Source organism: Neofelis nebulosa, chromosome 1, assembly GCF_028018385.1.
Source record: "Neofelis nebulosa isolate mNeoNeb1 chromosome 1, mNeoNeb1.pri, whole genome shotgun sequence".
In the NCBI taxonomy this organism is placed as follows: domain Eukaryota; kingdom Metazoa; phylum Chordata; class Mammalia; order Carnivora; family Felidae; genus Neofelis; species Neofelis nebulosa.
In genome coordinates, this window is record NC_080782.1 from 130630427 (window position 1) to 130643117 (window position 12691).

A 12691-nucleotide genomic window follows, 5' to 3' on the forward strand; every position below is an offset into this window, starting at 1 on the left:
TCTCTCGCTGTCCCTCCCCACTCACATTCGCTTCGTCTCTCTCAAAATAAATAAATAAATTTAAGGAAAAAAAGACCTCTCCCAGGCCTGGGAAAATACTGAATTACAGAGGGGCACAGGCATTTGTTTTTTCATGTTGTAGAAAAATGTCATAAATATGTACATGCCTCCACTTTCTTTTTTTTTTTTTTTTAATTTTTTTTTATTTATTTTTGGGACAGAGAGAGACAGAGCATGAACGGGGGAGGGGCAGAGAGAGAGGGAGACACAGAATCGGAAACAGGCTCCAGGCTCCGAGCCATCAGCCCAGAGCCTGACGCAGGGCTCGAACTCACGGACCGCGAGATCGTGACCTGGCTGAAGTCGGACGCTTAACCGACTGCGCCACCCAGGCGCCCCGCCTCCACTTTCTTCATGGCCTCCACCACCACTAAAGGAGACTCAAACTTGGCAGCAGTTTCTTCTTCCCCTCCTCCAAGATTCTTTGAACTTTTGTAATAAAGAGCTAGGAATTCTTAATGCTCTCCAGTCAAAGACCGCCAGGTACACACCTGCAGTTGAACAAACTGCGTACATTGATTGCTGCAATGATGGGGAACACATGGCACGAGGAACCACTGGGCATCTCAGTAAGACACTGTTAGAAAGGACTTACAGGATTTGGGCTTGTGTTAGTGACTTTGGAGAGAGTTAAAGCAGCAGGACTTTTCTCAGTGTTTGATGCCTCAGGAAGGAGGAGTAATTCCATGATTGGGTGTAGCAATGAGTCCGATCTAGCAGGAGCAACAAGGAGAGTGAAACTAAATCTGCCATTGGTGAAGAAACAGCAGTCACTCATATTAGCCAGGACACAAGGATGTTTGGTCTTTTTTTTTTCTTTTAGTTTATTTATTTATTTTGAGAGAGCATATGCGCACAAGTAGTGGAAGGGCAGAGAGGGAGAGGGAGAGAGAGAGTCCCCAGAAGGCTCCTCAGTGTCAGTGCAGAGCCCAATGTGGGGCTGGATCTCATGAACCCTGAGATCATGACCTGGGCCGAAATCAAGAGTCGGAGGTTTAACCAACTGAGCCCCCCAGGCACCCCAAGTCATTTTTACGATGTGGACAATGTTCATGGATTGTCTGTGTTCAGATACGATTACAGAATGGTTCTGTTTTTGTCTTGACCCGTCATGGTTACAGATGGCCTTGTCTGATGCTGATGTCCTGTGGAATTGACTATGTGCAACAGGAAAACTATGAATGTCAGCTCAGCTCCTAGCAACACCGATGTCTAGCACATAAGACCAGGTCAACTTCCAGATGTCAGAAAAGGCAGAAGAGAGGAGTCAAGGACAGAAGTGGGTGGACAGGATTTCAGTTTTCTGGGAGGTAACTACAGAGCTTCTGTAGAGTATGCAAGAGAAGTAAGGGAGCAGGAAGGTTGAGTGGGTTAATAAAAATTGCTGTGGACACTATGTCCACTTTGTGGTTTTCAATAAAGATTTTTTTCCAATATAAAATTGAAAATACAAATTAAAAACTTGAGCAATTTTGAATTGGCTTTTAGTTGCTGAGATGTGTTCCCTCTATTGTAATATTGCTCTGCCACCAACCATGTGGATCAGGAGCTTAAAAGAGGAAGGCTTTCAAAGCCAAGAAGTTCTGAGCCACTGTCTTATAGCCCAGGGCTCCAGTTCCAGCTAAAGCTGATGCCTCAATAGGGGTGGTGTTTGAAGAAGGAGCAGAGACAGGGTTGCCTGGATGGCTCAGTCGGTTAAGCATCAGACTTCAACTTTGGCTCAGGTCATGATCTCACAGTTCATGAGTTTGGGCCACCATTGGGCTCTGTGCTGACAGAGCAGAGCCTGCTTGGGATTCTCTGTCTGCGTCTCTCTCTTCCTCTCTCCCCTGCTCCTGCTCTCCCTCTCAATCTCTATCAAAATAAATAAACATTAAAAAAAAAAAAAAGGGGGGCGCCTGGGTGGCTCAGTCGGTTAAGCGTCTGACTTCGTCTCAGGTCATGATCTCTCGGTCCGTGAATTCGAGCCCCGCGTCAGGCTCTGTGTTGACAGCTCAGAGCCTGGAGCCTGTTTCAGATTCTGTGTCTCCCTCTCTCTGACCCTCCCCCGTTCATGCTCTGTCTCTGTCTCAAAAATAAATAAACATTAAAAAAAAAAAAGGAGCAGAGACAGAAGGGCACAATGAGAAGCCAGGCTCAGGTGTCTGTTGTCTCCATTCCCTAGAAGATCCAAGCAGACAGAGTTCCTCAGTTTCCCAGTGCCACCACAAAGTGGTAGGTTTGATCCTTGGTCTGAATTCTGGGTCCTTGCTATTGCCACCAGCAAAACTTATCATTCAAGGATGCCAGGATGGGGGACACAGTCCCTGCCCTCAGGCACTGGAGAACTGAAAGTGCTCAGCAAAGGGCCCCTTAGTCCCTTCTAGGGATGGAGCATTTCTTGGCAGAGCCAGTAGTCACAGGATAGAGGTTTGTGAAGTAGGGACAAGGAAGGCTGAGGTCTAGCAGGGAGGAAAGCACTGCTATTGGCAGTGAATTTAGAGCATCTCTGAAGTCCGGAGAACCCCAAAGGCAAAGACTCCAAGCCTAGAGTGACCTCTATCCAAGCCACAGGAGACTTGCTTACGTGCAGCTCCTAATGGACCCACAGAAGGCAGCAGAAGCTAATACACAATGCACCCCCTGTGGTTCAGGTGGCTGGCCAGAGGGCCTAGATTAATGCGGGTAGTAGGAGAAATGGAGAAAAGGCGTGCAAAAATCGGAGATAAGAGCCTACTGTGGGAGTCAAAGAGCTGGACGAGTTTTGGAAATGGAGGATGTGGAGGGGGAGAATTGGTCCAGGAGTAACTTAGCATCTGAACTGCACACAGGAGAGGAACAGAGACACCAGCCCCCCGGGCCGATGTGTTTACTCAGCTAAGCTTGAAAGGAATTGTGGCCGTCTGGTGCCCATGGGGCCCGCTCAGGGGTTCCCTACCGAGGGGGCTGTCGGGACCCCCAGGGACCCGAGCCCGCGCACCACTGGCGCTGAAGACACGCCCGCCGGGTCAGGCGGCGCTGGAGGCGGACGGGCGAGGGCCGCGGTCGCCCTTCCTCCTCCCCCTCTCCCGCTTCTCCGGCCGGGAGTAGGAGGCTTGTGTCCGGCGGGGGAACGAGTGTCCAACCCCCGGGCCCGGGGCTAAGGCCGGAGAGCGGACCCCACGGGGTGGGGGACGGGGAGCGGGCGATCCCGGGGGCAGCGCCGCCACTCTGCGCTCCCGCCCCCGGTGGCCGGACGTGGCACCTCCCCCGCGGCGGCCGGAGCCTGGAGGTGGGGTCGGGAGCCGGAGCCCGGGGCTCTGATGTCACCGCGCGGCCGCCGGCGCCCAGGAGCGCGTCTCGGGCTGGAGTTCAGGTACGCAGCGGGGCCGGCCGGCGGGATCCCCTTCCCAGCGGGGGCAGGACGCGCCCCGCGGCGGGGAGGGCTGGGGGGTGGGGCTGGGGCGCCGCGGAGCACCCGCGAGTCGTTAGTCTGGAGGTGTTCGCCCCGCGCCTAGTCTGGACTGCACGGGTCGAGTCGGGCCCTGCGTGCGGGTACTTTTGCCTGAGCGGTCGGGGAGGACGCAGACACCGAGAGACTGAGGCTGCCGGGGGAGCGCGCCGTGTGGTCAGCGCACGCAGCGGGGTCTCTGTCCGCGACCCCCGGCTCCCGCCCTGCGGCCGCCGAGCCGCGGAACAATGCGGATCCCCCTCGCCCAAGCTCCCGCAGTCTCCCGCACGGGTCTGAGCCCTCCTTCCCCAACGCTGCACTCCACAGGAAAGGCCCCGAAATGTGCCGGCCCGCGGCCATCGGCTCTCCCGGCATCCCCGGGGTCCCGCTATCGCGCCACACCGCGTGACTCTGCCGCCCCCTGCGGTCGCCAGGTTTGCGCCTCTCTCCCGCCTCGACTCTCCAGAGCTCGAAGCTCCAGGTATGTGGCCCGCCCACGACCGCGGCCTCCTCTCCCCGGGTGCAGCCAGCATCCCGCCTTTTCTGCGCGCGGCGCGGCGCGGCCCAGAGCTCGAGTCTCTGGGGACTCCATGTGGGCTAGAGCGACGGAGAGCGGAGGCTGCGCGGGCTGCACCATTGGGGCGGACCAACCTGGAGAAAGGGCCCTCAGGGGATGGGAGAGCCCGCGGAACTTCCCCACATCTGGGGCGCTGGCATTCAAGACGCGTCCCTGGACCCAGAAGCTCACTGTGGTAGGGACACTGAGGGTGCAGGCAGTGTCCCTACCACAGTGAGCCTAGTTCTGAGGGAAGAACCATCCGAGAGGGGCGGCCTGGACAGCCTCTCCATAGAGAGGTCAAATGTGAGGTGGCCTTTGAGATAGTGTGCTTTAATTCCTGGTCATCGTTGATCATGTGAGGTTGTCTACCCTTCTGGTCACCTTACCTGTATTGGTGAGGTTTGAGGAGCCAGAAAGCTGTCTTCATCTATTTCCCTAACATCATCTCACTAAAAACCTGAGTTGGCCTGCTTGCCTCGTCCGACCTCTCTGCTGAGGTCTAGACCCACATCCCAACTTCCCAGCTTCCCAAACTTGCTACAGACACTATAAAGCCCACAGGCCCCAGACGGAATGAGCACTGGACCCCTGGCCAGTCCCCATCTCAGCTTCTTCCTTCCTGAGACTGGCACCTCTACCTCCCAGGCCTCCAGCTCTGAACACTGAAGTCATCTTGGTCTCCTTTTCCTCTCTTGCTCTTTCATTCAGGGGATGAGTATACGTGACCTCAACTGCTGTACCCCCATCTGGCAGTTTTCTAGCAAGGATTCCATGCTGCCTCCACCCCCACCCCCACCCCCACCCCCGGCTCTGGAGAGGCTAGGCAGAAGGCCTGAAGAGCTCCTTGAGCTCTAGGCTTTGGACTTCACTTCTATGTAGGTACTTGCTCTGCAGCCCCCACCCACGGCTGACACTAATGCAGGTGCTAGGGCTCCAGGGGTGCGGCCACCCCCAGCCACAGTGGCTGGCTGGACAGCAAGAGGCTCCTGCAGCCCATCAAGTGTGCAGACTCCTTGCTTTGTGTATTGAGACCCCACAACACACTGAAGGAGCTGCATCCTCATAGCACAGCAGTGAGCATCCTGCATGGTTATCAGTCTCCTGGGGCCACCGTTAGAAAAGTATCCGCAAGACAAGTTAAGGGCAAAAAGCAAACGTATGTGCACACAGTTTTATTTTCTTATCCATTTAAGCTGTTTTTATTTGGTGACCTCAGAATCCTCGGTGAACACAATAACTCACAAATAAGATAAAATTTTCAAGGCCTTTTTGGAGGAAACTTTTTTATATCTGAACAGTCACTGTTGCCTATAGATGCAGGAAGCCAACAGTGGACAGACATAGGTAGCATGAGTCAGAGAAAACAATACTCCCAAGCTGGAATCAGAATAGGAAGAGAGAGGGCTAGTGTCCAGGTGCCTAGGGTGGGTTTCCTAGAGGAGGTGACTGTCCTCACCGGAGCTGCTACTCAGAGTGGCTTCTGGTCTTCCTTAAGTCCAGACAGTGGAAACACTCTGCAAAAGAGGCCCCCAAACCTGAGCATGAGGACCAACCTGCTGGGCTGGTCTTAGTGGGCATAAAGATGCCTCCAAGTCAGCAATGTCAAGATGCTCTGGTCCCAGGTCAGCTGACAGCCACTCCTGAGAACGTTGCAGGTACTGCCTCTGCCTTCTAGGAAACACCGTATCCTCACTCCTAACTGCCCCTACTGCCCGTGACCTGCACTCTGTAGCATCTGGGGCCTTGGGGAAGGGGGTGAAGGGTGACCATGAGTTCCAGTTTAGGCAGCTCAAATAAGTCTGCTTTTCAGTACCCGCTCCAGCTGCCAGTCACCCTCCTCTGCACCCCTTACCAAGCCAGCTCAGGCAAAGCAAGCCCTTCCCCTCCCCAAAGTCTCCAGAGCCCTTATGGAACCTCAGTTTCCCAAGACTCAATGCACACCCACTCAATGCAACTCCTCCCCACTCTCTCTTCTTGGCCCTGGGGAGGTACTGATTTCTGGCCTCTCCTGCTGCACCTGTGCTTGCCTGCTCTTTTTGCTCCTGATAATGCATGAGAAACCTGGGCAGTGGCAGTTGCCTCATTCATTCTTCCCCATTCACCAGAAAAGACAACTAGGGAGAGAAGAGTGGGCAGAAGCAAAGGAGCTCTCTTCCTTCTCCACCAAAGCCACCCTCCATGCACTCATTGCAAATCTACTCCTTTCCGTGCCATTCAACAACTATTTCTTTAACATCGACCTCATGCCAGGCACTGAGGGGACAGAGATGAGTAAGTGCAGAGCCTGTGCTCTGGAAGCTCAGGGGTTGGAATGGGAAGAGGGAATCAGAATTGCAAGTAAGCCAACAATTACATAGGGTGATGAGTGCTGTGTTGGGGGGAAGCTCAGGACACTGTAGGCGGTCCCAAAAGGTCTGGAGACCTTTAAGCTGGTCCCAGTAGGAGGAGTAGCAGGACAAAGTCTGGGGTGTGAGGCTCCAAAGCAGAGACCATATTATTCTGGAATCTGCCAGTATTTTGAGAGGAGGTGAGGGTGACTGTTTCCCACAGTGGAGTTTGGGCTTTGTTGGAGGACTCAGGCAGTTGGGGGGGTGGTGTGAGGGTAAACTGACTTTCAGCAGGGTTTGCTTCTAGGAAATTGATTCTGGCTGCAGTAAGCTTGGAGGCAGGCCCAAATTCCAGGCAGGGCTCTGCTTCTTACCAGCCATGTGCCCCTGGGCAAATCATTTCCCCCTAAAAACCTCCATGTCCTCATCTGTAAAATGCAGATAGCAGTTATAAGGATCAAGATAAATATTTATATAAAGCACTGGGAACATAACTGACACAGAGGAGGAAGGGAGGCTGTGAAGCTGTCCCTACCACCTGACCTGGGTCTTCCCCCCCCCCCCCCCCTTTCTTGGCTCCCCTGTGATCTCAGAACGTTCTTGACCATTGTTTATCAGGGAAAGATCACATGGAGAAGCTAACAAAGCTGGCAGGAAGCAGCCTGGGTGGGACTGGGTTGGGGAGGGAAGGAATATGGGTACATTCTCAGCGCTCCAGGAGGTGCCAGGGTAAAGGCGGCTTCGGGCCAGGAGAACCCCAGGAGGGAATGGGCCAGTTGCCAATTCCTTCCCCTGAGCTAAGGGAGAATAGTTAAGGCCCTCAAATTCCGCTCCCAGGGGCTGGCCCCACCGCCTATATCATCCCTGACCCGGGAAATGGCAGCACTAAAGATCCTGTGACCAAAGAGGGGATGTGTAAGCACCTGGCTGTCCCTGTCGGAGTGGCCAGCCTTTCCCGGCTCCTCCCCCACGGCGCCATCTGTGTTCTTCCAGGATCCACGGAGCTGGTCTAAGCACTCACCTGTGAGCCATGGAGGCCCTGGGGCCTGGGGGCGACCGCGCCTCCCCAGCCTCGTCCACTCGCAGCCTGGACCTGCGGCGGCTGTCCGCGCGCGCCGACTCGGCCTACAGCTCTTTCTCCGCGGCCTCCGGCGCTCCAGAGCCGCGCACGCCGTCGCCTGGAACCGACCTCCTCCCTTATCTAGACTGGGACTACGTGCGCGTGGTGTGGGGTGGCCCAGCCTCCGCCGCGCCCGCCGCCGGCCTTCGGGCGTCCCCGCAGCCCCGGCCCGCGGCCGCCGCGCGCAGTGGGCTGCGGCTCCCAGAGGTCCAGGGAACGTCGGGGCCGCTCAGCCGGCAGGCCACCCCGCTGCTGTTTGCTCTGGCGGCCGAGGCGGAGGCGGAGGCGCCGGCCGTCGAGCCGCCCAGCCCACCGGCCTCGCGGGCTGCCTACCGCCAGCGGCTGCAGGGCGCGCAACGGCGAGTGCTCCGGGAGACGTCCTTCCAGCGCAAGGAGCTCCGCATGAGCCTACCCGCCCGCCTGCGGCCCGCTGCACCCGCGCGGCCCCCCGCGGCGCACCCGCGCTCCGCCTCACTTAGCCATCCGGGCGGGGAAGTGGAGCCGGGGCGCTCTGGGGCTCCCGCGCGGGGACCAGTCGGCCGGGGGCGCCTAGCCACCCAGCAGCGGAAGTGGTGCTTCTCTGAGCCAGGGAAGCTGGATCGCGTGGGTCAGGGTGGTGGATCTGTGGGGGGATGTTCGAGTGACGCCAGCTCCAGCTCTGGCTTTGCCGGGCCCGAGCCCCGGGAGCGCAGGGTGCTGGCAGAGTTGGAAGATCACCAGATCAGATGGCTGTCTGAGACGCAGCCTCGAAGTACAGAGGATCCAGAACCGCGGTCCCTGAAGTTCGGTGACGCCCATAGGCCTTCCAGTCGGAGTCGGAGCGCTTCAGGCGAAGTCTTGGCTCCCTGGGGAGGTTCAGGAGGGGTCACGCCCGTTGTTCAGGTGTGGAAGATAGGCTGCAGGCTTGGGGTAGGGGACATCTGGGAAAATGAAAACTTGAGCTACATTTCAAGCAACTGTTTGCCTTTCCAGGTTGCTCCCCAAGGAGCAGAAACCCCCAGACTGTTGTTTCAGACCAAACTTCCCAGGTGAGAGACATGGACCACCAGGGGACCAGAAGTTGGAGAGAAGCAGTTTTCATAGCTCTTGTCCAAGAAAAGAGAGGGCCCATCACCTACCCTCAGTTTGGGCCTTCTGATTTTGTCTTTTACAAACGACATCCCTTACTATTCCCCCCACCTCCCGCTGTGTCTTCTGGTGCAGCACCAAGAGCTTCCTTTCTGGTCACTGTAGTCAGTGTGGGGTCCCTTCCTCCAGGTTTCTGACTCAGAAGGAAGCTGCAGTGTTGTATCCTGCCGAGTGCCTCCAGGGCAGTCCTGCAGACCGTGAACAGAGGGTCTCAGAGACATGCCTTGGGTCTGCCCGACTCCCTTCCCTTCCTGATGATGAGGTTTTCCTGGAAGACGTCCCCTTGGTCAGAATGAGATCACCTCCAGACACCCATGTGCCCACAGGAAACCCAACCAGGTGAGTTGCCTCTTGCTTCCAAGCTGAATGAGATACCTCTTTCCCACACATAACAACAAAATTCTAGAGGGGAATGGAACCTTCTCCTAGCTGGAGCCTGGCAGCCTGGCTTGTGGGGATGGAGACAGGTGGCCCTTGGAGGCCAGTGCTTGTCTTTGGACAGAGTTTTTTCTTATTCAGTGTCTCTTCCACTTCCAGTGTCCATGTCTCTGACCAGCAGTATGAAACCAGCTTGGGCCAGGGGGTTGACCAAGCTGGAGTCCCCCCAGAGCACCCCCTCCATGAGCACCCAGAGACTGCAAGGGCAGATGACAGCTGGCGGAGGATAAATGGTTCTGTGAGCATTTCCAGGACTACATGCTGTAGCCCCCCTGGGACTGCAAATGGTGACATTCCAACCTTCAATCCCACTGGACTGCTGACCATTGACCCACTTGCAGCTACAGACCCCCTCAAACCTCTTCCAGTTGATGCCCTGGAACCTCCAGGCAACAGTACCCCAGGTGCTCCTGGCCGTACTGCCCTAGCTTGGGGCACTGGCCAGCCTGTTTCCAGGCCAACATGGCGCAGTCTGCGCCTTGAGGAGCTGGTTCAGGAGCTGGCCAGACTGGATCCCTCTATGAGTGACATACTCACTTCCTGTCCCAGTCCAGAGCCACCCCTGGGTCTGCTAGATGGGCTGATTCCTTTAGCTGAGGTCTGGGCTGCGATGAGGCCAGCCGGTGAGGAGGCTGGAAAGGACGCTGTTGGTACTCCTGAGCCAGGGTGAGTGTGGGGGGTACTAGGGACTAGGGGGATTCTAAGTCCCTGCACTCTGGTGGGTGGCGGGAAGGATAACCCAGGGAACTCTGGTTTTGTACCCATGTGCTATCTATTTAGCTCCAGCCAGCTCCGGCCAACTTCTCAGATGAGGTCTGAAAACCATACCACCCACCCTGTGCCTGACCAACCCTGTGGTCAGGGTCTCCCTGATCCAAACAGCATCGAAGCCAAGAAAGTGAGTGTGGAGGGGCTGGTGGATATTGGGTGGGGCAAGAGCCCAGAGTATGGGCTAAGAATTCAGAGTCTGGCCTCACCTTTAAGTACCCACGCCCTCCCTGCAGATGGAGCTAGCCAATCTCCTCCAAAAGATGCTGCGGGACCTTCAGGCAGAACAGGAGCGGCTGCACCGGGTGGCCCAGGCTTGGGCCAGGCGCGGGGCTGCTCTGGAGGCCGCGGTGGGCCAGACCTGTGCACCCCGCGACCTAGAGCGGTTCAGCAGGTTCATGGCCGACCTAGAGCGCGTGCTTGGCCTGCTGCTGCTGCTGGGCAGTCGCCTGGCCCGCGTGCGCCGCGCCCTGGCCCGGGAGGGCGCAGACGGCGACCCAGACGAGCAGGTGACAGAGGTTCCGGCCGGGGGAGCGCGGGGTGGTGAGGGGCCTGCCGGCTTCTGGGACCATCCTGGGAACCACGGCGCCATCTCCCTGCTTACGGCACGCTTTCCCTGCGGCTGCAGGCCTCTCTGCTGCAGCGACTCGGTCTCCTGAAACGGCAGCAGGAAGACGCCAAGGAGCTGAAGGAGCACGTGGCACGGCGCGAGCGGGCCCTGCGGGAGGTGCTGGTGAAGGCCCTGCCCGCGGAGGAGCTGCGCGCCTATCGCGCCTTGCTGGCGGGCAAGGCCGCCGTCCTGGCCCAGCAGCGCAGCCTAGACGAGCGGGTCCGGCTCCTTCAGGACCAACTGGACGCCGTCAGGAGCGACCTTGGCCGTCGTCCCCTGCCTCCCAGGATGACCTTGCCCCCAGAGACCCGTTCTCCAGATAAACCGTCCTTCCCTCCGCCCCTCATCTAATTACAGGCAGTGGGGGTGGGGAGCATTTCTCTGCGCCTCACCGACGTAACTGGGGGTGACGCTTGTTTACTCGGTGCTTTTCCCTTGGGACGGGGAAGACCCTGACCGGGTCTTCCCAGAATTCTTCTAAGTGTTTTCATGTGGTCTTACCCAAGTCTTGTGAATTATTTGGTAATTAATTTATGGATTTTTACAACTGCAGTATTTCCCCTTTTTGTGATGAGAGACTCAGTCCAGGCTGGTTGGAGGGAGAGGAGACAAATTAGAGGAGCATTTAAATTTAAGATGCAAAACGGTCTTTTTACTTGTCTTTTCTTTCTTTTTCTTAATAATAATTGATGTGAGAAATGTGTGTCACCTGGAGGAATCTTGTTTACAGACCATGGACACCAGCCTTGGCTGAGTAGAGCAAAAGAGGGATTTGTTGGAGGGCATCAGTCAGGTGTGGGAATCCCTAGGAAGACTATACAGGCTTGAAACTGGTCTCCACCAAGGGAATGCTGGGCCCTCAACTCAGTTGCCACCAGTAATCCTTCCCAGTTCTGGTGACTGCATCACTACCACAAAAGCCTAGGCCTGATTGGCTGAATCCAGGTCTCTTTTGCTGGGTTTTACCTCAAGTTGAAGGTGAGGCATGAGGGCCCTGGAAACCTAGAATGTGGGGGCTGAGGACCTGGAGAGGCAGCTGAGCTTGTATGCTAGAGAGGCTGTGGTGGGGGTGCCTTGGGGTTGGGAGTGGGAGGAAGGTGCTGGTGTGGAACGAAACAGAGGACACATACTCCCCTCCTTTTGAGCATCAGCCCTGTGTACACAGAATCAATGTTAAGTTCTCAAATATACATGTGAGAATGTGCTTTAGTATTTGCAGCTGTAAACGCCAGGGCTGAGAACACAGTTCATGCAAATGTTCGGTGTATTTTTGGAAGCTGGGCACACTAAAAGGCATGTGTATGTGTATTTAAAGCCAACTGACCCCAAAGTGAGAAATCTCTGCTTCTGGGCTTGTTTTCTGATGCGTATTGTCACTAAGTGCAACTGGTTGGGAATTTTAAATGGTCGTATTCATAACAAAGCATTAGTTATAACAGTCGGGCTATTGAGCATAGAACAATGCTAACATTGTGCCTTTTTATAAAAAACATATGGGGCTCCTGCTGAGGCAGTTGTGGGTTCTAACATTATGCTTTGCTTCTCTCCTTTGAACACTGTGGGCGGGGCCTCCGCTCCAAAGTCCTCTGCCTAGCAGGGCAGCTCGCTTTGAAATAGTCTGGATGGAATCTACTTATTTCTGCCTCTTGGCCCGTAGAGTCCCCACTGCATTCTCCCATTGTGATACTCTTAGAAAAACACTTAACAGTCATCAGGCCAACGGAAATTGTGTACTTCAGACAAAGCACTTCCAGCCCAGGATGGGCTTGAGGAGCAGTGCCTGTCATTGTTCCGTTTAACTGCACTTTGGTTCTGTCTGGGTTTTTCCACGGAGAGTTAATGAGGCTCCTGTGCTTGTCTTTACCAGATGGAGAGTACGGCCACACCTCCTGCACCCATCTTTCCGTTTTGCCTCTGTCTTCTTTCTCCCTTTTATGCCCCTTCCACACCGTTATTCCCTCAAGGTGCAAGAAGGTGCACTATACATGTTCAGCACTGGCACCACAGGCTAAGACTTTTAGCGGTGCTGTGTGAGCGGGCGCCAGAAGGCCGGTGAATTCGACCCGCCGGGGCGCTGCCAGCAGAGGGCACTGTTCTCCTTGTGATGAAGGCTACCTGTATTTCATAACGACTCGTCTGCAGCTAGCAGGACTTCTGGGCTAACCACAGGGGCTTTGCCTTCCCTGCTGAGCAGTGCTCGTTAGGCCTGACGGCTGGACCTGAGCCTTTTTGCTTCTGTCGGAAAGGAATTCTGGCCAGCCACTGGGGCCTT

General features: G+C 55.9%; 1 protein-coding gene across 7 annotated transcripts; it reads left to right on the plus strand.

Moving 5' to 3' along the window:
• Window positions 1–3072: 3072 nt before the first annotated feature.
• On the plus strand, window positions 3073–11759 carry SHROOM1 (shroom family member 1). 7 transcript variants are annotated; one of them, XM_058736625.1, is made up of 9 exons: window positions 3073–3394; window positions 3797–3950; window positions 7349–8357; window positions 8448–8503; window positions 8733–8942; window positions 9141–9707; window positions 9822–9939; window positions 10046–10318; window positions 10438–11759. In XM_058736625.1, exons 3-9 carry the CDS (start codon window positions 7386–7388, stop codon window positions 10768–10770), a joined length of 2529 nt encoding a protein of 842 aa, XP_058592608.1. In that variant the 5' UTR covers window positions 3073–3394; window positions 3797–3950; window positions 7349–7385; the 3' UTR covers window positions 10771–11759. The 7 variants fall into 7 exon arrangements, with proteins under 7 accessions (XP_058592608.1, XP_058592567.1, XP_058592559.1 ...); XM_058736576.1 differs by having other exon boundaries at window positions 3074–3394; window positions 9807–9939; XM_058736599.1 differs by lacking the exons at window positions 3073–3394; window positions 3797–3950 and adding exons at window positions 4854–4907; window positions 6134–6299 and having other exon boundaries at window positions 9807–9939.
• Window positions 11760–12691: the final 932 nt, after the last annotated feature.